The sequence below is a fragment of the Heterocephalus glaber genome, unplaced genomic scaffold (assembly GCF_053883595.1).
Source record: "Heterocephalus glaber isolate CG9 unplaced genomic scaffold, H.glaber_assembly_v1.0 deba00001608, whole genome shotgun sequence".
Lineage (NCBI taxonomy): Eukaryota > Metazoa > Chordata > Mammalia > Rodentia > Bathyergidae > Heterocephalus > Heterocephalus glaber.
This window is the reverse complement of record NW_028258379.1, coordinates 11,634,879-11,661,287: the sequence shown is the minus strand read 5'-3', so window position 1 is coordinate 11,661,287 and position 26,409 is coordinate 11,634,879. Positions and strand designations below refer to the sequence as shown.

Sequence of the window (26,409 nt, the reverse complement as noted above, 5' to 3'; positions counted from 1 at the left end):
CTAAAACATATTTTAGACTTAGATCATACAGCTTTCTATACTCTCTGAAAACAGAAATGCTTGTTTACCTGGACATATGGTGGGATGCAGTTCCCAAAGCTCTTCGTCCCAGAACACAGAGTCCATAACAAAGAGTTACCAGAGATGAATCTTTGTCCACATCCAGTGGCTTTAAAAAAAACCAAACAACTAGCTATCAGAAAAATATGTACATATTTAAGAAATCAGAAGATATTTAATCAATAAATTGGAAAGAGGATAAAGAACTCAATTAGTACACACTTAGAGAAGGAAAGGATGACTTTTTATTTCTGTGTAATAAAGAACACTGCTTTAGAAGGAAACATTCTTGTGAGGCCACTTCTCAATACTCTGGTGAGGGTCCTGGAGGTTGGAGTCAGCAAATTTCCATGGCTTATTAAACATCCCCAGGAAGAGGTCATTCTGGGAATGATGATTCAGAGAACAGAATGCACCACTGTAGGAGGTGGGGTAATTGTGTTCAAACAAAAGCTAGAAAAAAGAAAACCGAGAGCAGATGGGAGACTATATAGCTGGAAAAACGTTACTAATAGTTTCTTCTAAAGGGATTATAATGACTAGAATATATAAAGCTGACCTGGTGATAATAAGCTCTCTAAAGAGAATGGGGATACTTATGTTTATAAGTAAACCTTTTAAATATATGATATATCAGCAACCAGGAGGGCTTCCTTGAGCTATGTCCATGACCTCAACAATAATCTCTAAGAGAAGGGTCCTTAAATTTAGGTAGATGAAGTCCTGTTTCTCAGTGAGTAGTGAGCTCCCATATCATTTAAGCCAGAGAAAAGATATTAGAATAACATGACTACCCCTCAAAGCCACACCTCCCCAGAGGGTCCAACGATTCGAGAACAGTATGCAAAGCATTTTAAGTATATTTCCTTTATGAAAAAAATAAAACTAGTCTGCCTTGAAAGCACAAGGACCTGAGTTCAATCCCCAGTACAAAACAAACAAAATAAAACCCCCCAAAATGTTTGTTGTATATTTGAAAGAAGTTCAACTTTGAGGTTTGCTATATCCAGATGTTGTTTGTTGATCTTTCTTTGAGCCTCTTAGGTTATTTATTCTACTTATTATTATTTCTATAAAAATGTTATACTGATCAGTATATGTTGCACATCCAGTATAAAAGCTCAAAAGCCGTACTCAGAGAGGAAGTACAAGGATTCTCCCTTCCATTCTTACAGATGAAGTAAAGATAAAAGATGCTGATATGACAAGGTGCTTTAAAGTGCATGGAAAGGTCTAAACCAGGTGTTGACTCTGAAGATGACCAGTGTGTTCACCCTAAACCATAACAAAAGCACTGGTTGTTAAGGTGTCTCACTATGCTACATGGTATCAAGGAAACAGGATGCTGCTGATTCAAATACCCAAGGCTGCTGGTTGGAAAGCAATCTTGGTGGTAGGAAGTAGCTCTGTAATCACAGACCTTGGTACTGTGGTTATGTTACATGAAGTCTGACCAGGGTTATGGCAATGCCCTGAGAGTCATGCGACCTAGGAGGAAGAAATAGTTGCTAAAGTCTGTAACTCATCTTACTTTTAGGATAAGTTGTTCTAATGTGTGGATGGAGATACACTTGAATTAAAAATCGCCCAGGATGATTCATATTTTACATCCCCAGGATAGACTTAATAAATTGGAATTTCTCAGTTAAGGCCTAAGAATCTTCATTTTTACAAGTTTCTAGGCCATTTTTTAGTTACACTAACATTTGAAGATCCATGGTCTAGATGTACACTATGTAAATATAGTAGCCACTAGTCGTAAGAGTTATTACACTTAAATCAATTAGAATTAACAAAATTTAAAGTTCAATTCTTTAGCTGTACTTGGCCATATTTCAAGTGTTTAAAGCCACATGCGATATAGACAGCCCAGGATACTTCAATCATCACAGAAAGTTCTAATAGATAGCGCTGGTCTAGACTTTCTATTTGGGACAAAGATTCTCAATTATTCTTAAGTTTAGTGGGCAACCCTTAAGAAAGACTAAATTTTAGAGAATAATGTGTGTAATCTGAATTTGTGTGTATACAGATTCATGCACAGAATGGAGGAGTGCTGCCTGAGAATGAGATCAGAGCACTCCAAAAGAACAGAGGGGGGTCACTTTCCTTAATCTGTTTTGGCAGAGTTGGTCTGGCCCAATCATAACAACCCAGATAGGTTCTCTTACCTAGAAGACCAGAAAGAAACAGCTGAACCCCAGAATAAGTAACAAGGATACTTTCCAGCTTTGGAAATATCTGGATTCAAAGAGTTGCAAATGAAATAAACCAATCCTACCTTTGCTCTCCGGGAAGAGCAGTACTCTATCCAGTTGAGATAAATCACACAGAAACTCTCCCTGGATATGCCTGCCAGCCGATGGTCATAGTCTTCATCAATGTTTGGATTAAATGTTGGGTCTACATCAACATAGTTTCGATCTGCACAAAGACGAAGTCCTTCCTGCATTGTCTCATTAGCTAGCCACTCTTCTAATTTAGAGGAAGTTGTAACATAATAAATGATACCCTAATGTGGAAAAGAATTCAGGTTAAAATACAATTTGAATTAACTCCAACTCCTCAGTAAAATAAATTCCAACTGTTTTTATAGATAATATAACTCAAAAATATTTTATTCTAGCTCAATACTCTGTATATGTTTTAAGAATGCTATAATATACATCCTTTATAGATGAAAAAACATCTAATACTTTAAAATCACAACCATAAATTTGGCAAGGCAACTTGCAGTCTATTGATTTTAGTGCTTCTGAATTTAGGACACTGTAAGAAAAGAAAAAATTTTACTGTGCTGAATTAATTTTGAAAAAATTTTTATTGAAAGTTATTAAAACCATCTGGTATACCTAGGTCAAATTATAGAAATATAGCTAATCATAAAGCAATGGAATATATTAGAACTATAGACAGAAAATGCACACACACACACACACACACACACACACACACACAGAGGTTAAAAAAAAAAGTAAAATCAACCTCACTAGCTTTCTGTGGTTGGATTTAACCAAATATTGAAGGAAAGGCCCAAATAAGGTAGTACTTAGAAGTAACATCATAAAATATGGAAACTTCAGATGAGGGTAATTAAAGCTTAACACATACTTCCTCTTAAAAACACTGGCTTTGCCTAGAAGTCCTCAAATTACTACTATGCTGCATTTTCATAAGACTGTTAGCAAAAATGGAATATTTTGTGTAGTAAAGGATTAATCCTGCCCAATGAGGGGTCTTACCTTTGCTCCTGGGTCTTGGAAAGTAAATCTCTAAGCCTTTGAAAAGTCCTGCCTCATAAGACAATCTTTATGTAGCTGGGGACCTAGAGTTGCAGGCTATCAACTTGACCTTTAAAAGTCCAAGACACTTGTGTCATCCATGTGGGTGGTCAACCATGTCTACATGACTGCATTCCAATAAAGATGGGGACCCCAAGCTCAAGATAGCTGCTTGGTTTTGGCAATACTCTGTGAATATGCCACACCTCGGTGCTGGGAAAAATATGGATCTGTATAATTCTACTGTGAGAGGACATCTGGAAGCTCCTTACCATGATGTTTCTTGGACACTGTTCTTGGCTGAGTTTAATCTGCATCCTTCCACTATAATAACAGGAATATAATGTGAGTATAATGGTTTTGCTGAGTTCTGTGAGTCCTTTTAACAAATTCCTGAAACTACAGGTGATCTTGGGGACCCCAAAACTGCAGCTGGTATCAGAAATGTGGGTGATCTTGATTTTTGCAATACTTTGATTCAGTTTGTCAAAAGCAGTGCAAAACAGTAGTTGACAGCAAGGACCTAGGAGTCAAACACACTTCACTTTTAAATCCTAAGCTCTACTTACTATTTAGAAGATCTCTGGCAAATAAGCTTCTGATACTTAAGTTGTTTATTTGTTAAATAAGGAAGTAACACTTCTTTAGAGAATTAAGATACACATAAGTGTGTATGCATGCATGTGCGTGAATCTTCCTTAGCATAGTGCCCAAAACTTAAAGCTACAAAGGCTAGCTATTACTAATGAACAAAGGAACAAGTTCCACTAAAGAAACAGCAAGATCTTTGTAGGTATATTTTTATTGACTTTTCTACATACTAGAGAATTTAAATCACCACTCAGAAGCAAAGCACACATTTAAAAGTGTGTGGGTGTGCCTTTGTGTGTGTGTGTGTGTGTTTCACAAGAAATGCTTAGATTATCCAAAGATGTAAGTAGGCACATTCCCTTACCTTGACATAGTAAGTGGTGAGTACTTTCCGAAGATCGAAGACCTGAAGCATAGAAGCAGCACTATTATCAGTGATGCTATAACCTTCCAGAATATACTTAGTAACTATCACTTCCCAAGCTAGCCAACGTTGACTAAAGGCAGCATTAAATGAAAGCACATGAGGAATATGGCCAGGTTCGCAACAGCAAAATCCTTCATCTTCTTCTACACCTTCGGTAATGGCCTCCACTTCCCGTTGTTGACAGTAAGTACCTTACGAAAACAGAGACCATTACAAAGGAGATAAACCAGAAAATGGGAAAAATCAATGCCTCAAGGACCAAGATTTAGAAAAAAAATGGATGCATTTTATAGCAATTAAAAGTATGTGACTTACTTGCCTTAGAATATGGACTAACAAATGATACAAACTCCAGAAACTGGGAAGACTGTACGTTCAGTGCAGAATCACAATGTATATTAGTACATTAAAATTCTGGGAATTTATGCAGTAACTTAATTTTTAAAAAAATTTTATTATAGTTTATTAGTACATATTTGTAGTACATAACATTTAGATTCCTTATGGGAAGTTGGTACATGTACATAACACATTTTAATTTCCTTTTATCTCCTTTCCCTTCCTCTCTCCCGGCTCCACCCATCTCTTGAACGCTTGCCATTTTTTTTTTTTGTACATGCTTACAGTAAATAATGTTTACATTCTTTGTGTGGAGTTGGTACATGTATATAACACATCCCTTTTATTTATCCCTCATTCCTCCCCTCCCTCTTCCTGCCCCATCTCTTGATGCCCCTACCCCTTGGAAAAAGATCTCCCTATTTCCTATTATTTATCTTTTATTTTGCTCTTTATTTTTACTCTGGATTTCTCATGTAAGAGAAACCATGTGACTCATAGATTTCCAAATGGGTTTACAACTGCATTAATATAAATGAAGGCCAAATGAATAAAGATCCATCTCCTGAAGATTTAATTCATAAAGGACAGTGGAATGAGGACTGAATCATCACAGACACACCACAGTCTTGGTTAGATACATGTGGAAATCAGAATATGAGCTCCAGTACCAGTATCATGTTTATGCTTCAAGTAGAAATATTATATACGTCTGGTTTCTTTGGCTATGTAACTTGTAATAGTTAATTATAATTTAATATTAAATACATAATTACAAACTTTTTACATTTCCCATTCTAACAATGGTTGATATGACTACATTATTTTTTATTAATAAATTTTATTTTATTTTATCTCATTCCCACCCCCTCAAGCCTCCTCCCCTCCCTATGTACAAAAGCTTTGTTTCCATTTTTAGTATGACTTGGGGCCTTCAATAGCTCAGTTGGTAGAGTGGAGTTGACTGTAGCTGATTAAGTTTTGGTATGACTACATTATTGTCATTGGAGATTTACTTGCTGATGTAATTTTAATTAGGTATTAGGTCTCACTGTTCTGCACTAGCAAACAAATCTTTGACATTACACTCTTTTATACAAGGTATTTATCAAATAGGCATTCTTTGCATTAGTGTTACTAAAGTAAAAACACAAAAATAGATTAAATGTAGAATTAGAATCAAAGCAATCTAATGCTAACAAAGTATCTTTTCCATTAATGTAAATTTTTATTTTGTTTTGTGGTCTTTCTGTCATTTAATTTGTAAATTTCCTATATTATGTAAAGTCTATACAGCAATTATATATAGGCACATATTTAGTTTCTATTTCTTTCTCGTGCATGATTTTTTTTCTTTTAAAGGGAATATATACACTATGCACATTTAAAAACCATTGTTTTGAGAGAAATAAATGCTAGTGGTGTTACAATGAAAGACAAAGCTAAAGAGGTTATTCTGGCCAAGCTAAGGAGCTACAGTGGTCCCTCAAGTTACAACAGGCCTGACATATGAACAACCTGGGTTAATTGTGTTAATGGAAGTTTCATCTGCCTCATGTTATTTAGTGTGTACCCAGGTAAACATGCAGATCTCAGCTGTACTGACTTATAATCAACTTGAGTTACAACCAGCCCTCGGAACCAATCGAGTTCATAAGTCAAGGGTCTATTATCTAGTAATAAGTCAAGGGAATACTATCTAGTAATCTAGAACTCCCAACAATTTTATTATTTCCTTTTCTTGCTTAAATACATTGGCTGACATTTCTAAACTCATGTTACTTAGTGTAACGAGAAAAATCCTTGTCTTGAACTTACCACTCACAAGAATATATGCAGGGGTAGACTATTATACTATATAATACTCACTATAGATACACATACACTTGCATATTTTTCAACATAATGTTTGCAATTTTATAAATTATGTATTAAAGAATGGAAATAAAAGTTAATCCAATGTTTTCTGGTATCTTTTGAGAAAATCATACTGTTTTTCTTCTATGACCTATAAAATAGAAAGAATTCTGCTACTTGCTAATACTTAAATTCAAAAATTAAAAATGGCTGAATTTGTGCAGGGTACTTAAAAAAAGCACTGCTAAATTCTGCTTATTCTAAAATTGAAGAATTTTGCATGTATAGTCATAAGTAAAATTCAACTAGTTTATGTTAGCTTAGTCGTATTTTGATTATCAGTATGGCATTAGCTTGTAAAAAGCCTTGAGAAGTTTTTTCTTTATCCATGTGCTAGCACAGGTCAGAGTGTAGAATAATCCAATTTCTAGAAAAAGTGTCCTGAACTTGGGTTGTTGTTGTTTTGACTGTGGCATTAAAGCAAGACTATTCCTTTGGTTTTATGTTATTTTATTCATCTTGCTATCTTTTCTGGGAAGCTGCTAAAAGGTTTCTAAATGAGGAAATAACACAACGAGAGCACTGGTCACTACATATTGCACAGGTCACTTTGTTGGTGGTATGTGAAAAATGGATACAGTGAGAGGGAATCTGGAAGTTTTGACAATGACTCTGTGGAGGTCTTTGTTTAGAGCAGCAGAATTAGGTGACTGGGGTATCTGAACTAAAGGAGGACATGTTTTTACTCTACCACAGCAACTCTCCTAAGACTACAACCCCAATATACCCTAGTGGTATATTTTCCTTAGAAAATGAAGTCACTAATAAGTACAAGAATTAATAATAATAATTGAAAAAAGAATTTTGAGACTTGGAAAGTGATTCTACAGACTCTATGAGCCAACTATTGCCACTTCTTTCCTAGATTAGCTAGATCTTTCACCCATTTAATAGTGCATATAACTAGTAAAAATAAGTAACAATCATGACAACTAGATTAAAAATTAATTCAATCAACAACAAATTTTTGACATTTAAACTTTGAAATGGAAAATGTTCTTGGTAGAAGTAACACAAAAAGCTTGGTGGAAGCTATAATCAGAAAATGCTGATACAGACAATAAAGTGATAACACATTTTTGTCAGATAAAATTTACATGGAAAAGAATCTTGATAATATTGGTACAATAGAAATGGAAATGAAGAATATGAATGAGTTTAACCAGGACCTATAGGCAAAGGCTAAAATGATGTGTATGAAATAATAAAATAATGTGTGTGAAAAATAACCAAAGATCACATCAACATTTGAGCAAGAATATAATCATATCTCATGAGAATCTTGGGATAAACAGGAGAAAAAGCCTACATTATTTAGTCATTCTATAAAACTAACAAAACATTTATTATTATACACTGTTGTGTGATATAGGTGCTGATACAAAATGATGCTAAAACAAATGTGACTCCTGCCCTTTAAGGACCTATACTCTTTTTTTTTAAGGACCTATACTTTTAAGAGAAGGCTGGCAACCTTCAACTCTGGGCCAATTGAAGCTAAGAATGTTTTTGTATTTTTAAAAGATTGTTTAAAAGGTGCAAGGTCCTGAGTTTGATCCCTGGTACCAAAAAAAAAAAAAATCAACACAAAGATTGTTTAAAAGAAACAACAATAGGAAACAGAAAAGCAGACTTTGTGAAGATGGAAAGGGGATCTAGTGATGGGAGAAGGAAGAGAAAGGAGGGGAAAAGGAAGTAAAAAGGATTAAGATGCGATATATACCAATATTCCCATGATAAACGCATTTATTATGCATTGCAAACATTTATTAATCCCACATACATGTGCATGCACACGCACGCGTACACACACCATACATAGAATCCCACTAGTACTTTTCTTCAATTCCATCCTGGTCAAACTATATGAAAATTTTAGTGCCATGGATTTTTCAATTAGCTATGGATGGGGATGTAGCTCAGGTGCAGACAGCTTGTGTAGCAAGTGTTGAGACTCTGGGTTTGATCCCCAGTATTGCAGTTGCTAAGGAAGATCTCCTAACATTTTATACAAATACAAATACAAATATTAGCTATACCAGTTTCTCCATGTACATTTGTTAAAATGAAAAAAAAATAGGCACAAAAACTTTAAAAGAAGTTAAAAGTGCTAGCAGTGTAAATGTGGTGATAGGAGTGTGCTGACTTTCACATGAGTTTAGTTGGCTTATACTTGAAAAACATGGGGTAAAAGTACAGAAGAGATGCAGCGCTACATAAATAAAGTCTCATTTCTAGCAGACAGAGTAACTTCTAGAAAAGTACTTGCTCTACCTAAACAGATTCTCCATAACAAAAGCTCAAACTTTCTGGTTAATAGTAGTGAAAAATAAAGCTGTGGGGTATGGATCTGGTTCAATCCTCTTTCTCGTCAAATGCTTTCTTATTTCCTATTCCAGACTAAAAATACTCCAAAGAACTTGTTAGTGTAGATCACGAATTCTTTAATAAAAGATCTTAAGCCCAAATGTTCCCTACACCAGAAAGATACTCAGTAACAGGACTTGGAATTCCAATTAAAAAAGTGACTACTTGGACTTATAAGCCATTCAACTTACAGGACTATCTGAATCTATAATTTTCTATGTAGAAATGCCTTTGTCTGTCAGTACATAAAATTGCAGAAGGCTGGTGGAAAGGGGGAATCGGTGTAACTGCTTATATGGATATCAGGTTTATTTTTGGAGTGATGAAAATGCTTTGGAACTAGACAGAGGTGGTAGCTGCACAGTACTGTGAATTACTAAATGCTAGTGATTTCTTCATTTTTGGTTAATCTTAGGTTATGTGAATTTTATTTCAATTTTTAAAATGTTGAGGACAATGGCATAATATTTTCAGGAACATAACTCAATTAACTACTCTGCATCACACAAAAACTCAGCATGCTATCTCTCTATGCATTGAGCCAATATATTCACCTGGTCACAAAAGAGCTAGCAAGAGACCAACCACAGAACAACAGGAGTTCAGTATCTTCAGGTGAACAAGTCAATTATGCACACTAATGCTACTATTTTCACATATAGCACCATACTACATAAATGACTCTTCTGTGAATATGAAATTTGAGAGGGAAACTCTTAACAATTACTCTGTAACAACTTTTTTATCCCCCAATCTCAAAGATTCAATTTTATGACTTTTGATTTTTATAGGAGTACATTTTATAAAAATAAAAAATAAATGGATGTCTTACCTCTGAATTCAAGTCCCCGTAGCTGGAAAGTGACCAGGCCATTGCCTATCTCTATAAGGTGTACTAATGCATTGAGATAGTCAGAGGCAAGGATGAAACAGTCCCCAGTACTGTAGTTTCCCCATCGTCCTAGCAGCAAATCACCACAGAGGCTGTGTTGTAGGGATCTGGTTAAATGTTCATAAAAGATAGAATTCAGATTGTTGTCATCTGATCCTATAAGAAGGGAGTAAAAGGAAAAAGATCAAAACATTAAATTTCACCTTATATCACTTTTATATGACAAATATGATTGTTTAAAAAACTCCCAGTTAGGGCTGTATTTGTATTTAACTGACAGGAAAGATAATACTCATATCCTTATAATTTCTCTGTCTAGCTCAGTGGTAGGCTGCTTGCCTAACATTCACAAAGCATTGAGTTCAATCCCCAGCACTCCAAAAAAAGGGAGAGGGGAGAGAGGGGAGAGAGGGGAGGAAGGGGAAAGAGGGGAGAGAGGGAGAGAGGGAGAGAGACTAAAAAGATGAAACAGGATGAGGAAGATTTCCAAATTGAGAGTTATAAGTAACATAACCTCCCTGATGGTTCCCATGTGTGTCATGGGAGAATTTTATTAGATGCAATCTAAGGACTTTTCTACCTTCTTAATGTCTGTAATTTATAATTCATTGACTATTATGGCTATTTAGTGAAATGTGCCTTATGATTAAAGCCATGCAAGAGAGATAAAGAAGATAAAAGACTTCAGAGAACAAAAAAAACTATCTGGTAAAGGAAGTAGGTAAAATAATACAAGATTTGAATAAACAAGGCAATCCAAAACAGAGAAGTTAGCTAAAAAAAAATCTGAGTATCAAGATAGCTGATATTAATCATAAATAAACTACATATACAGATATAGTAACAAAAAACCTAACCCACATTAGGGTTAGGCTGTAAGAAAAGTGTAAGTATAAAACATGATTCAATAAAGGAGATGACCATATCTAGAAGTAATCCATCCAAAGCAATAATCTGTAAATGGTACCCAAAATATAGTATTAGAGAATAGCAAGAGTCAAAGCTTAGTAATCATTTCAAACTTAGTCTAACTAAATATTAAAAGAATAGAAGGGGAACTCTAAATTGAAATGCCATTAAAACAACTGCATCTAATTCTACGTCTTTCCCATTACGAAAGTGTACTGATTTGTTATGCAGGATGGTGTCCTTAGCAACCTGAGATTTCTAGCCTCTTGTAAGGTCTTTTTCTCATGATAACAGGTACTGATATCAAATAACTAGTTCTTCTTACTCCAATTCTATAATTAAAAATCAGTGTGATTCTTATAGTTTCGTTTCTCAGATGGCTTCTCAAATGTAAGGTTTCTTACAGTATTGAAGGAATTTACGAATCAAATTAATACAAATATTCTAGTCCACTTGAGAGTAATGTTCCCTTTGGTAAATTAGTACACTAAAGTTCTGACTGATTCATTAGACTCTTATGGTTAAGGCAGTGAGATTCACTTTCTCTGTCTCAGATTACCACTGAATAGGATGATAAAATGTTTCCCAAATGACAAAGCTAAAAACCAGACTTCAAATAATGGTACCATGACCAAACTGCCACCCACGGAAGCCCTATTTTGAGTGTTTATTTTCCTCCTCCACCCAAATAACATCTTTTTATACAATAGACTAAATAAAATTAATATTTAAACATTCAGGGAGGGGTGGAAGCAAATACATGAATAAAATATGTATCAGTCTGACTGCACACCCTTCAACACATATCACCCAGTTTTACTTTAAATGCTTTCTACCTAAGAAAAAAATCTTTGAATGGCATTTAAATAAATTTCTATAAACATTATTAAAAACATTTTATAAATGGTTATACTCTAATTCATACATACTTTGCTAAAGTAAAACAAAATAAAGCACCGGATGTATAGTTTTTTAAATGATTATTTGGAACTCATAGTGGATTCCCAATATTCCTTAGACTTGCCTCCTTACTCATCCATAAATACCTGGATTTCTATCAAGTTGAGAAGCCAATCTGGTATTTGAATGATCCACTCGTTTTGTGCTGAAGAAGACAAAAATAAAACATTTTTATTAACTTCATACTTTAAAAATTTTTAATAATTAAGAATGAATGAGAAACTACAGGATATAGTTGAAATAAATCAAACTGTTTAGGAAAATCTCTGGGGGAAAAAAAAATCTGTGATTAGTGTACTCTTTGGTACACAGATTTAAAGATAAAGTTATGTATTTTCCCCTCTCACCTTCACTACACATAAACACAGCAATTTTTTTCCTTGTGTGTTGCATTGCACAGTGTGGAGAAAGACATCTATGATGGTATCATGATAAAAAACTGTCCAGGATGAAAAAATGTGGACTCTATATGTATGGTTCTCAGAAATTCACTGTGAATGAAACATTTTCTGCAGAGGAAGGAACATCTGTTAATGCCCAGTGGTACTGTAGTCTGTAGAAGAGCAATTCCCAAAATGTGGTCAACAGAACCCAAGAATCTTTCAGATCAAAACTATTCTCTTGGGCTGGGGATTTAGCTCAGTGGTTCCGGTGCCTGCCTCGCAAGCGCAAGGTCCTGAGTTCAATCCCCAGTACCAAAAAAACCCCCCAAAAAACAAAACTATTCTTCTAACCATTCTGAGCTGTTATTTGCCTTTTTCACTATGTTAACAAACTGCACTGATGGTGCAAAGGCAGTGGTGGGTAAGAGCTGTGCTGTCTGAGCAGGAATGAAGGCAGTGGCCCCAAAAGGCACTATCCTTCACTGTCAAACATGCACAAAGAGACAAATAATTCATTCATTCAAAAATGTCCCTAATGATGCAGTAAAATTATTTTTATTAAATCTCAACATCTTAGTACAGGACTCTTTATAATGTTCTGCATGGCAAAATGAAAAACTATACAGCACTTCTGCATTTGGCTGTCTTGAAGAAAAGCAATTGTGCACCTGTGTGAACTGCATGCTAAACTAACAGCTTTTTTTCTTAGAACACCATTTTTACTTGAACACCTGATAGAGAAACTGGAAGATAATTCAGATGTGTTATTGAACAGACACTGCACAAATATAAAGAAAATAAATCTGCATTTCAAGGAAAACAACTGGAAGTATTTGTTGACAGTGATAAAGAGTCAAGCAAAAATTAGAATTTGAGAAAACTTGCATCTACTAACATGAGTTTGGTAGCTTCCCAATACTTAGCAACTTTTCATTTTGAGGTTGATGGTGACACTAATGAACACAGTTTTTAAAACACTACATAATGAAATGTGTTGCTCAGCAAAGAAATACTTTCCAAATGACCAATAAATGATGTAATAAAATTATGCATGAGTAAAAGATCTATTCAAATACAAACAGGTGAATTTGGTGAAACTGTTTCAAAAGTTCACAGACACAGGTTAGGTTGCATACTGCGACTTTTAATAAAGCACTATTTGTTGAATTTTAGTAAAGGATCAAAACATATCCAAAACTGTCTTAAAATATTCTTTTTTCAACTACCAATTGGTGTGAGGCCAAAGTTTCTTCATATTTCAAGCAAAACAATGTTTTGCAACAGACTGAATAAAGAAGCAGATGACAGACTCCATCTGTCTTTTAATAAGCCAGACATTAAGAGATTTGAAAAACTGTAAAGCAATACTATTTCTTTCACTAATATTTTGGTAAGTGAGGAAATATACTTATTTTTAATTTAAAAATATTATTTACGCTAATATGCAAAGGATATATTCTCATTTTTTAAATAAACACTTGAAAATTTTTTTATTTTTCTATATTGTTCTTACTGATAGATAAGATTTACTGATAGATAAGATTTATATTTCACTGATAGATAAGATTTATATTTTAAAAACTGGCATTTTCAATAATTTTTAAGAGTATAAAGGGATTCTGAGACCAAAAACTTTAAAAGCTGCTATCATAGAACATTACTTTGGACTAGAAGTTGGCACAGAAAAACAGGATATAAATAACCCTGAAATTCACCAAAACAGGAAACATCATATGCAGTTTTAGATAAAGGACCAGAGCAAAATTTTCAAGCCCACAAGCTAGTTCATTATTTCAAAAGTGAAACCACCATTTTCCCAGCGTCTATATGCCAATGTATGAAAATACAGAAAGCCAGTCATAGAGATAGACAGTAAAATTATAAACTAGTATAAGCTCTTTCCAAATCAATGTGTTAATGCATATTTAAAATATTTGTGTTCTATAACTCAGTAATTCCTTTTACAAATAAAAAAAATGAAATTTGAAAAGATTACATACAAGGATGGTTACTAAACATTAAATAGGCAGTCTAAAAAGCTAAGTTTAAATGGAGAAAATACTTTATGCACAAAGATGGTCATTAAAAACTTTTCTTTATGGGGCCGGGGATTTAGCTCAGTGGTTCTGGCGCCTGCCTCGCAAGCTGAGGACCCGAGTTCGATCTCCGGTACCAAAAACAAACAAACAAATAAAAACTTTTCATTATGAAAAGAGATCATTCATACAAGTTTAGGTCTAGAAATATCCACCTGTATCTAAGAAAAGTGTAATTCATTTTAATAGTGATAATGATATAACTTGGTACCACATAAAGATTCAGAGTATTGTAATATGGAATAATTCTTTTAAAATCACTGAAAGAAAAGATATAAAAGTGAGTATATTTAATTAGAATTATGTTTTTAAAAATCTCGAGGAGAAAAGATGAGAAAATAAAGTCATTTCTTTTATACAATTTTCAAATTTTAAAAATACTTATAAATTTCTTCCAGGTATGGTGGTGCATACCTGTAATCTCAGCACTTGAGAGGCTGAGGCAAGAGGATTGCCATGAATTCAAGGCCAGCCTGAACTACTTAGCAAGACTCTGTCTCAAAAGAAAATTTATAAATTTCTCAGCATAAATATTTGAACATATCAAATTATGAACCATAAATAACTTCTAGTAATAATGCTATCAACAGTTTTTCCTTGCAAAAAAAAAAAAAGGAAAAAGAAATTGTCTTTCAAGTATTTCACTTTACTCACTTATAGTCTCTCTCCCAGAATTTCACAGGTCGGACATATGAAGTGATGAATATTGCACTTCCCAGAAAGGGGTTTAATGGGGTAGAGAAGAAAGCTGACACAGCAGCCTGAATAAACAGCATGGCTGAATCTGGGGAAAAACTGGATAAGGAACTTAACACTGATCTGAACACACATGCTAAAAAACAGAAGAAAAATCTCACAAATACATTTACGTTACAACAATTAGAGCAGTGATGGTGAATCTTTTAGAGCTTTCAATGATAGAAACAGCCCACTGCGGCACGTACTATGCCACAGGTTCGTCACTACTGAACTAAGAGAACACAGATGAGGATGTCACAGGCCAGCATAAGGGCCTCCCAACAGAAAGATACACAGATGAAGGACAAACTGGTGTGATGTTTTGAAGGGAGCCAAAAAGATATGTCTTAATAAGTATATGGTAAAAGTCTGTATGTTGATCTTGAGAAGAGATGCATGGGTTTAATTTTCTAGAAGGTTAAAACTAAAATCTGCAGATACCAAAAGTCTGTTTGAACATCACTGGACTCACTAACCCTTAGTGTTATTTAGAAAATAAGAAATGAGTACAAGCTGGGCGTGGTAGCATACAACTGTAATCTCAGCACTCAGGAGGCTGAGGCAGGAAGATTGCTGTGGCCAGCCTGGGGTTCATAGTGAATTCAAGGCCAGCCTGAACTACTTAGTGAGACCCCGTCTCAAAAAAACCAAAAAGTGGTTCTGCTGCCTGCCTCACAAGTGCAAGGTCCCAAGTTTAATCCCTGGTACAAAAAAACCCACAAAATTCCTAGACTTTAATAACATTCAAATGATTTACATTTAAAATATAAAATTTTTAGCCAGGTGTGGTGACACACACATGTAATCCCAGTGCTCTGGAACCCTGAGGCGGGAGAATCCCAAGTTCAAGCGCAACAGGAAACTTAGCAATTTAGTTTGTTTCAAAATTAAAAATAAAAAAGGGCTGGAGATGTAGCTCAGTGTAAAGACTGTGGGTTTGATCCCTAGCCCCACAAACCAAATAAAATTTTAAATTAATAGTACTTATTATAAAACCTTAATTCTCACATCCAGATGATCTGTAGGAAATAATGTTAAACAAGTTATACAATCTAAATAAATCAGGACAGCCATAGACTCAAAAGATTATGTGTTTTTAATATGTTATACAGTAACCTATATTTTATGTCTGTGAAAGGTTCTGTCTATAAACCAACATTCTCATCAAGGATATAACTACCCACTCTCACAAAACATTAGAAGGATACGGGGCACTGCAAAGGGCTGAGCAAATGCATGGAAAGCAGAACCCCATGTAATCTGCCATGGAGCTATATAGGTATACACGAACTGCAACTTATAAAGGAGTTCCCAAAGCTGCAGGAAGAAGAGAAAAACCATCAGTAAAGAACCTTATCAGATATTTGAATAAGAAAACAAAAGACCCACAAAATATATTTTCTTCCTAATAGGAAAATGGCATTAAAATAATGTGCCATTTGTGTAACAGGAAATGTTTTATGAATTGAACTTATTTTTAACATACTGAACTTATTTTTAAATAAGGATGCTATTTTTAAGCAAAGACAGGTAGCTGACTTGTGCAATTGTTTCATGCTTTTAAAAGTTTAATGCCCGCTATCAGCCAGCCATATTACTACTACTACAAGCAAAACAAAGAAATGTAGGAAGCAACAAAGTAATTTTCCTGCAACAAAAAATCTAGATGTCTGTAAAGCTTAATGCATGTATTTATTCTATCCTCAAGTACATTTTCCTCAAGTTTTAGTGGTCTAGAAAGAGTACATTTCAAATGCAATGTCAAAGGAATGTGAAAACAGCAGTTATAATATAGTTGCCACTGCCTGTCTGCATAGGAATTTAGTTGTATGTACTACCATTAGGGATCTGTACAAAGCTTCAACTTTGTCAATGGAAATACAATACCATTTTAATGTTAATGTTGGAGTACTGCTGTCAAGCATATTTTCTACACTAAAACAGGGACGCTGTATTTGTCTAAGATTACCTCTGCAAATTAAGAAATACAATTTTAAATCTAAGTATCTAAGTTTATGAGAAACTACGTGCTTCTTTACACAAAAAATTCCCTGATTAATTTTCTGATTTCCTCTGGTTAACAAACATGCTCACAACAGGAAATAGGTGATATAAGGCATATAAATTAGTGGCTGAACAAATTTAATACTGAAATATTTTAGAAAGTTTTCATCACAACATTGGAACTATCACTAAAACTTTGTTCAGATTAATGGCCTTCCACTTTTACTGTTCCCATCCTAGCTCAGATAAGATATCCATCATATCTGAATCACTGTCACAATCTCTTAAACTGTTCTCCATACCTTCAGGTTCTCTCTTCCCCACTTCATCCCAAAAGTGGCTGACCAGGCTAACTTGCCTAAAATTGGACTTTCATTGTGTTTTGTAGCTGTTCATTTGCTTCAGCTGTTACCTATCAAATGGGATAATATATGTCAAAGTCCTTTGGTCAGTGTTAACATGAAATCTAATTGGTATTTAATTTACAAGCAATCTGACTGTACAACCTACTTAATTTAGAAAGGTAATGTGGTTTAGCAAAATGACCCTTGCACTGAGAAGGAGAAGACTCAGGTCTTATGTTGCTTTTAAAGGGCATAAGAATACTTACAGGTGGTAATGAATTTTGGAAGCATTCTGTAAACTTCAGAATATCTTGTCAAGCTAATTTCTGGTTGCTCCTGCATGGCTTTATTGTCTTCATTCAGCTAATTAGGTGAATCTTCCACTAGAATTTGTTCCCTCCATTCATACAGCAGCCTAGAGCCCAATTCAACTATTACGACTTCTAGTTTTAAAATTATTGAAAGCCACACTCTCTTTGGAAGATCTTACATACTTAAAAATATATACTTTTCTAATTTTCCTATATACCTTACTTATATCTTTCTAGCTCTCACAAGGATCATACTGTATCTTTTATGGATTATAGTGACCAGCATTGCTTAGGGATTCTGATATGCTCCTAAATAACTGATTGATTAAAAAAGCATATTACTAAAAAGACGATAAATCAAATGAAATATAAGCATAATCTTTACTTAGTAGTATATTACTTAGATAGGTTTTACAGACAGAAATATTATTTTCAGTGATAAATTACCTTGTTGAAGAGTATGGACATGAAAAAGAGATCCAACAGCATAGTCTCTGAAAAAGCTTCATAGTCGAATTTGAAAAAGAGCACTGTAAAGATGACTGTGACATACTGGTATGTAGGGCTGCTGAAAGAGGAGCGCAGCAACTTTAAGCCAGCAATGGTGATCATTAAAGCACCTACTCTGTAACAGATAGAAAGCACAACTCATCAACTCATGGCTGAGAACAATGGAACATTTCCTGACTTTAGAAAAATCACCACTTCAATTACTAAGCTTACAATATAGAGATCGAATTTAAACTTCTGAAAACAATTTATATGGTTAAGCAAACTACCTCCTGTCTGGATCTAACTAGTACAATAGTCTCTTTTAATAGTATGTATTACAATTTTTATACTCTTTAAATAAACATGTTTTAAAAATGAATAGTATGCCGGGGATTTAGCTCAGTGGTTTCACTGCCTGCTGCGCAAGGGCAAGGACCCAAGTTCGATCCCTGGTACCAAAAAAAAAAAAAAAGTTAAAAAAAAAAAAAAGAATAGTATTATAATTGTGACATCTGGTTCTCTAGTGTCTCAGTATTTCTATCACTTTAATATTAATTGCATTTAGCATATGAAAAACATATATTTAACATTTACTCCACAACATGAACCTATTAGTAGATAGGCCTGTAAGATAACAATACAGGTAATTGACCATCCACATGGCATGACCTACATGGTACACACAAAAAAATAGCCATCTCCCAAATCTGCTATCTAATATTAAAAATTAACCTTACTTAATAATGTCATCTCATAAAGTATCAGCTGACAATGAGATGTTTGGAATAGAGAATTTGTGAAAAGTTAAATGGATAGCCAAAAGAGGGGAGTCAACATTTTGCCTGAAATTTTTAAATCTCATGGTACACCCTGTACTATAGAGACACTCAATGCTTATTCGGAACTTGATCAACAACTTAAGACAATGCTTATAACAACTCCCAGTGACTACTGTACTTACTCTGTATCCAGTTTCTTTGGACTGGCAATTGTCTCTGCACTGCTACTAAGTTCATTGAGAACAACCAGTGGATAGATGATATTCTTCTCCACAAAAAGAAGCCACACATGAAGTTTTTCAAACCACATCATAGTGGCTGCATCTAACAAGGCAACATAAGTCAAAAAGATCACCTAATATATAAAGTAGTCTTACAATGTGATGAGAAAGGAAAACCTTACAAATCAAATTTTACAATATACTATAAATTAAAAAATTTAAGAAATCCAGTACTATAATCAGTTATCAACCTCTATGAATTCTGAAACATTTCCATCTTGGTTATAACTTACATTTAAATGAATTTTATTGGGGCTGGGGATTTAGCTCAATGGTTTCGTCGCCTGCTGTGCAAGCACAAGGACCCAAGTTCGATCCCCGGTACCAAAAAAAAAAAAAATTTTGTGCTAAATGAATTTTATTGTAAACTTTAAATCCTGAAATCTGTTTTGAAACTGCACCTTTTTCTCACTTATGCCTGTATCTTATGGAGAAAAGATCATTGAAGATTATTAGGGTATACCATATCCAAAAATAGATAATCTAGTAAATTATCTGTTTCTAAAATGTGTGTATACACACACATATGTAAGACATAATATCTCAAAAGAGATACGAAAATATACTAGATTTCATATACTTCATAAGAATAATTTTCAATGCCAATAAAGTATCTCAGATAAACCTGAAGATTTTTTTTTGTGTGTGTGTGGTACCGGGGATCAAACTCAGGACCTTGCGCTTGTGAGGCAGGCGCAGTGCCACTGAGCTAACCTTGAAGATTTAATACATGGTTCTTTGGGAACCTGAAAACAGTTACACCAGGCTTTTAGGAAGTTCTCCAATGAGTAATATATATCTCTTTCAATTGCCAAAATCAGTACAAAAAAATTACCTTCCCTACAACCCAGTACTTTCAATAAGTCAAAAACACCAGGCTGGTTCAATATTTGTAAAAATTTAGACTAATTAGGATCTGAAACAAATAAGTTATTTATTAATAGTTATAATATAGCTAAAATACAATAACTATATTAATATAAAAATATCAATATATTAATATATTCTAATATAAATATATTACACCTATTATAAATATTTTAATAACTGCTATTTTTAAGGCAAATTAGATATATTACCATTTATTTATAGAAGTGATATTAATAGTTCACTATAAAAAAAACCTGAAGCAGAGAATGCGCCAGTATTGATTCCCACACAGTTTCAGGTCATTTTATTAAAAGAGCGCACACTTTGTAAAAGGTCTGCACAGTGTTACTGGTTCAAGGTACACATTAATGTTTAACTATCTCTCCAGGATCCAACTGACAATCAAGATTAAAGTGACATGCTATTTCAATAAATTTCACTGAAAGGTCTATGAAATTTGCTTTGAGAATGTGAAGACAAGCAACAGAAAGCTTTCAAAGGCTTCAGAGTTCTCTAAAAAATTCATTCATCTTCAAATGAAAGAGGAGTTTATTCTCTTTAGAGCAACTCACTAATTGAAAGAAAAGTCTAAGGAGAAAAAGTTAGCTTATTTAACCACTGGTATATAATAATGACATAGATATAAACTTTTACTATTTCTCTAAAAACGCTTACTATTTCTAGTAAGCATATGAGTCCTAGAGCCAATGAACAAGACTCTTGCACAAGAAAGAAAAGTCAGAGTTTACAGTGGGGAAGAGGAGCTTGCCAAATGGACTGGCCTATCTCTCCTTAAAGCACTTTATATTTTATCCCAAATCTGAATTAGTAACAGCAATTACAAAATATTTTCTTACTTCTTTCCACTCTGTGTTATGCTTTAGATCTAGAATATCCCCCAAAAGCTTCATGTGTTCAGAGGTGGGACTTTGGAAGAAGACTGGATGGATCATGGGGGCACTACACTCATCCGTGGATTAATCTACTCATGAATTCATAGCTAAATGTCCTATTACAAGATGGGGTCTAGTCAGAAGCGGTGGGTCACTAGGGCCGAGACTGAGAAGGGTGTATAGGATCTCCTTGGCAACTCCCTTCACTCTTCTTCCTGTCATGGGATGAACAGCTGTCCTCCACCCAGGCCCTTCCACCACATTACTTCTGCCTTGGAGCCTTCTGACCATGGGCTGAAACTTCTGAAACTGTGAGTCAAACAACCTCTCCACCTTTAGGTTGTGGGTGTTGGGTATTGTTTCTCAGCAATGAGGAAAGTAACTAAGACTCTGGTAAGATATAGTGCCTCTGGCATAAATAAGAACAAAGACCTTTCTTCTCTCTCTATGCTTTAGTTAAAAGTATTTCAAATAGAGGTCTTTAAGCAGGTTAGGCTGCCTATATATGGAAAGGAAATAGGGGAAAGAATAGGGTCTAGAAGGACGAGTCATATACAGGAGGATTCATCAGTGATAGGTCTGTAAGGAACGACCTAGGGAAGGAAGAAGATTTTTCTGTGGCAAGTTGGCCTGGTAGCACTGACAAGGCCTTTTACTTCAGCTGAAATTAAAGCATTCTGCAACAGATTTGATTTGCAAACAGCTTCAAACCTAAGGCTAAGAAATACAAGCCAAGTGTTAGCTGATGATACTTATTTAACTCAGTCATCTTATCAGCACAGTAAAGAGAAAAAAAATCACAGTATTAAAATGAAAGGTGTTTATGAAATACTTACTTCGAACTTCATATTGATTATATTCTGCTGTCTTCAGCAAAGGATGAGAGAAACAGTGCCATGGTTGCTGTTTCCTAACTTGAGGCAGAACATAGTGGGTTACGAACCCCACAAAGCCAACTAATGCATATAACACATATTTGAGAGCAGGCTAAAAGAAAAATAAAGTTGAAAAAATTAGGACTAACTGTGAGACTAATTGTGGAACTTTTAATTTCCATGTGATAATGGAGAATAACCAAGTCGATTTTAGAATCTAAGAAATGAACATTTGTTTGAAATTAACATTTCTATATCATTGTTTTTCTGATTAAACCGGCCACAAAAGGTAGTGACTGCTTTTATATATTACAGATGTTTAAAATGTGTTAACTACTTGCTTTGGTATTTCATGTCAGTGACCAGAATTGTACTGCTTCCTGCTCCAAAAATGTTTTATGTGTCCATCAGACTGATGTATTATAATTGTTCTAATGAGTGGAGATAAAGGATATGTAGCTAAGTAAAACTGTATAGGCAGAGAAGAGCAGAATAGGATAAGAAAAAAAACAGTATTCCATTTTATTTGTATGTTTATATTTGACTAAATTTACAAAACAGACAAGTACCATCTCTTCAAAAATTCAAACTAGGGCTCATATATTTGGAAATTCTGGAACTTCTCAGACCCAATGTAACCTCCATCCATCTGCACCCAAAGACCCAATAGACCTTATTCAGTCTGTAAGTGGCCAGGAACTAATAGTTCAATATTGTTTCAAATATTAAATAAAATTAAATAATTAGGCCTTCATTTCTGGCCAGATGGAGGAATAGGGATTTACCCTTCCAAATTAAACAACCCAATCAGAATAAAATATATAACCCAATGATTTGTGACAGACAAGACATATGGAATTAACCCTGAACTCTGAGGAAAGGCAACACGGGTTAGTGTTCTGACTCCCCAGTGCACTGCCCTGAGAGATCCCAGGCTGTGGTGCGCACACAAGGCTGGGGACTCTCTGAACTAAGGAGATGGAGTTGAAAGGTGGTTAAGTCTTCACCAGAGGGGACAGTGCACCAAAGAGAAAAATGCACAGGAGGAGAATTCTGGAGATCAACGTAAGATCCCTCTCAAGTATTCAAGGGGACACTAACCAGCTCATGCTTGTGAGGAAACTACGGAAGGTCAGGAAAGAACCACAGGAAAGGTGAGAGAGGAGAGCATCAGGACTCATTCGGGGCTGGGAAGAGTGTCTACTCTCTAAACCACACTGGAAAAGCCAAGATTTCCAGAGCACTGGGCAGACCCTGAAAGGGCAGTCCTCTCTGCAGAGGGAAATATCAGCTCTCAATTAAATATGGCCTTGGTCCTGAAAACCAAGGCCTGAAAGAATCAAGCTGTTAATAAGCACTTAACAGTATCCTGGAAAAAAGCTGAAAAAGTATTTCTAGAAATGCAGAATTATCCAAAAGCTAACAAGGTAAAATTTATACTGTTTGGCATTCAATCAAAAATCATCATGTGGGCAAAGAATTAAGAAACTATAAACCATAGAGAGGGATAAAAAAATCAGTCAATCAGAACCAACCCATAAATAATATAGATGTTATAATCAGTAGACAAGGACATCAAGACAGTTATAACTGACTTCTGTATGTTCAAAAAGTTCAATGGAGGCACAAGACAGTTAAAAAGACTTACATGAACTTTTAAAGATAAAAATTATAAATTATGAAATAAAAAACACACTGAATGGGATTAATAACAGGTTATAATCACAGAAGAAAAGATTAGTGAATTTAAAGACCAATAGACACTATTTAAAATTAAATACTGGGGAAATAAGAATTAAAATAAAAATATCAGATAACCGTGGAACAACTTCAGAAAGCCAAAGCTCCTTGTTACTGGAGTCTGTGCACCACAGTACATGTAAGGTGCAGAGGAATAGGGGAAGGGGCAGGGTGGGGAGAGTGGAGGACAGGGGGACATCTGAAATAATAATCCAGAATTTTCCTAATTTAATCAAAGCCATCAGTCACAGACTCACTGAACCACAAGCACAAAAACAAGAAGAAAACCACATGAAGGTACATCATAATCAAATTACTCAAAAGTGGATAGGAAAACAGAATTCTACAAGTAGTAGAGAAAAAAACAAGATATCTATGGAGGAATAAAGATAACAGCACAGATTTCACATCAGAAGCAAAGGAAGACAAAAGCAGTGGAACAAGATCTTTAAACACTAAATACTCCCCCCCAAACTTGTCATCCTAGAACTTTACACCCAGTGAAGTATTCTTCAAAACCAATGAAATAAGGACTTTCTCAGAAATACAGAAGATGAAAGAAACTGTAGATTCACACTACAAGCGATGTTTCACACTACAAGAAATGTTCTACTAAATCTTTCAGGCAGAAGGAACACAATACCATATAGAAATACAGGTCTACACAAAAGAATGAGAGTTCTAAACATGGTAATTACATGGTCCACAGATGGAAGATCTGTCCTTGAGGAGGTTTGCCCACACTTGAACCTTATTTAAATGACAAGGTTCTAGGCTTCCAGCCATATGGAAATGAGATTTTACGAGTTTTCAGGGAGGATAAGTATATCTTACATATGGGAGGGATGTGAATTATGTAGGCCAGAGGACAGACTGTGGTAATCAGCCTCAAAACATCCTATGATTCTGGCACTTAAACCGGTATGTATTCCCTTTTCACACTACATGTGACCAGGGCTAGTCTATGTGACCAACAGAATATGGCAGCAGTGATGTGTAGATTATAAAAGAGTGCAGTATAGCTTGTCTTGGGCTTTCCCCAGGCTCACTTGCTCTGGGGGATGGATACCAGCTACCATTTCATGAGGATACTCAGGCAGCCTATTGGGAGGATTACATGGAGAGGAACTGAAGTCTCTAGCCAATAGTCAGCAAGGAACTGTAAACAATGAACTATACAAGAGTGCAGCAACATAAAGGATCCTAAGCTATACTCATTTAGGTATGCTACACCCAGATTCATGATCCAGAGAAACTCTAAGAAAATGGGTATCTGTTGTTAAAAAAAGGTCATATAATTCAGTGCTATGAACAAACATTACAATCAAATCAGAAATGAGTTCTGTTATTTGTCCTTAACTGAAAGAATAAAAATGGTTCCTTACTTGCAATACCGTGAACACTGTGCTTACATGAATAGCAAAATACAGCACGCCAATTACAATGCACACTACTAGGTCAGACTGTAAACGCTCACTCTGTGGAACAAAAATACAGAACAAAACAAAAAAGAAAAGAATTATTAAACAATTATGTTAAAAAATTTTTTAAAATTCCTTTTATTTGCAACTGGCAAAGTTTAAGAAATAATGTTTCACTCATATTCCTCAACACTTCTAGGCATTTTTTATATAAAATAATTAAATACAGTGAATTTTAATTTCTTCATCAACTTCCTCATATTTTTGGTTTGGCACTATAATGCCAAGGAAATCAAACAAATCTAGTCTTGCATACTATAAACATATTGCAATAAATCCTTTAAGATGAAGATTTTCCCCGCCATTGGTCTATGCATTTTACTTGTACACAGAGGAAAAGAACATAAGGTTCTTAAGTTACCAAAACACTTACAGTATAGATCTCTTTGGATAAATTATATTTTCATTGGTTTCTTAATACATTAAAATTGTATGCATTTTCCAGTTTTACTTAGTGGGTTTTTGATCTTTCAGTGGTTACATAGGTTATCACTTCTGAAATGCTTGAGGCCAGAAGTAATTCAGATTTCGGTTTTTTGGACTTTGAAATATATCTGCACAGTCTTTAATAGTTGGGAACCCCTAAAGGAAAATCTGAAATCCAAAATGCTCCGAATTAAAACTGTCAATTTTGAGGCATTTTGGATTTGGAATTTTCAGATTAGGAATGCTTAATCTGTAGTAAAACTCAGAAACCTCTTGATAATCTGAGCCATCACTGAATAATTAGACTTATATATATCAACATGCTAGATTCAGAACACTCTACTATACTTAACATGAAATAGCCTTGCTAACTTGGACATTAGTCAGAAAAAAATTTTTTTTACTTCAATCTTATCCCAAGGCAGTTTTGCATCTCAAGTTTTCTAAAGAATACGTGAATAGTGCCTGTCCACTGAAAGTAAATATTAGGTCCAATTCAATAAGTCTTTCACAAATGGAAATAATCTAAAAACAAAAATGTTTTATGTTTTGCTCCATAAAATATGAATCTACAGAATTCATTTTTCAAATAAATACTAAAAGAATATATGTAACTTTATCATTCACTAAATTAGAAATTTAAAAGAATTGCTGCATTTATTTAAGTACACTAAGTAAGTTTTGGTTATTGTTCTCTCCTTCATATTGGAAAAGTTTTCAGACTGTCCATGAGAAATAAAATATTAGTACATGACTTACAAGTACATTGTTTTGTTTTTTTAAATCAACAAGAACAATAGAAAAACAGATATAATTTATGTTAATACAGCAGTCTCCTCTTATCCATAGGGGCTATGTTCCAAAGAACATCAATGGTTCTCTGAAACTGCAGGCAGTACCTAGCCCTAGTACCTAGTACCTATGCTACACCTATCACTAAGTGACTAATAGGA

At 34.6% G+C, this 26,409-nt stretch overlaps 1 protein-coding gene across 6 annotated transcripts in view; it reads right to left on the bottom strand.

The window, feature by feature from the left end:
• Pcnx1 (pecanex 1) overlaps positions 1 to 26,409 on the bottom strand; it is a 151,381-nt gene that overhangs the window by 16,488 nt on the left and 108,484 nt on the right. For all 6 annotated transcript variants that reach the window (XM_004837289.3, XM_013067463.3, XM_013067460.3 and 3 more), the window contains 11 exons: positions 24,935 to 25,027; positions 21,771 to 21,921; positions 19,073 to 19,214; positions 18,067 to 18,244; positions 16,169 to 16,277; positions 14,877 to 15,006; positions 11,830 to 11,888; positions 9,815 to 10,030; positions 4,297 to 4,550; positions 2,342 to 2,572; positions 69 to 169 (listed from right to left, as the gene is read on the bottom strand). In XM_004837289.3, coding sequence (XP_004837346.2) covers positions 69 to 169; positions 2,342 to 2,572; positions 4,297 to 4,550; positions 9,815 to 10,030; positions 11,830 to 11,888; positions 14,877 to 15,006; positions 16,169 to 16,277; positions 18,067 to 18,244; positions 19,073 to 19,214; positions 21,771 to 21,921; positions 24,935 to 25,027 — 1,664 coding nt within the window. The remainder of the gene's footprint in view (positions 1 to 68; positions 170 to 2,341; positions 2,573 to 4,296; positions 4,551 to 9,814; positions 10,031 to 11,829; positions 11,889 to 14,876; positions 15,007 to 16,168; positions 16,278 to 18,066; positions 18,245 to 19,072; positions 19,215 to 21,770; positions 21,922 to 24,934; positions 25,028 to 26,409) is intronic.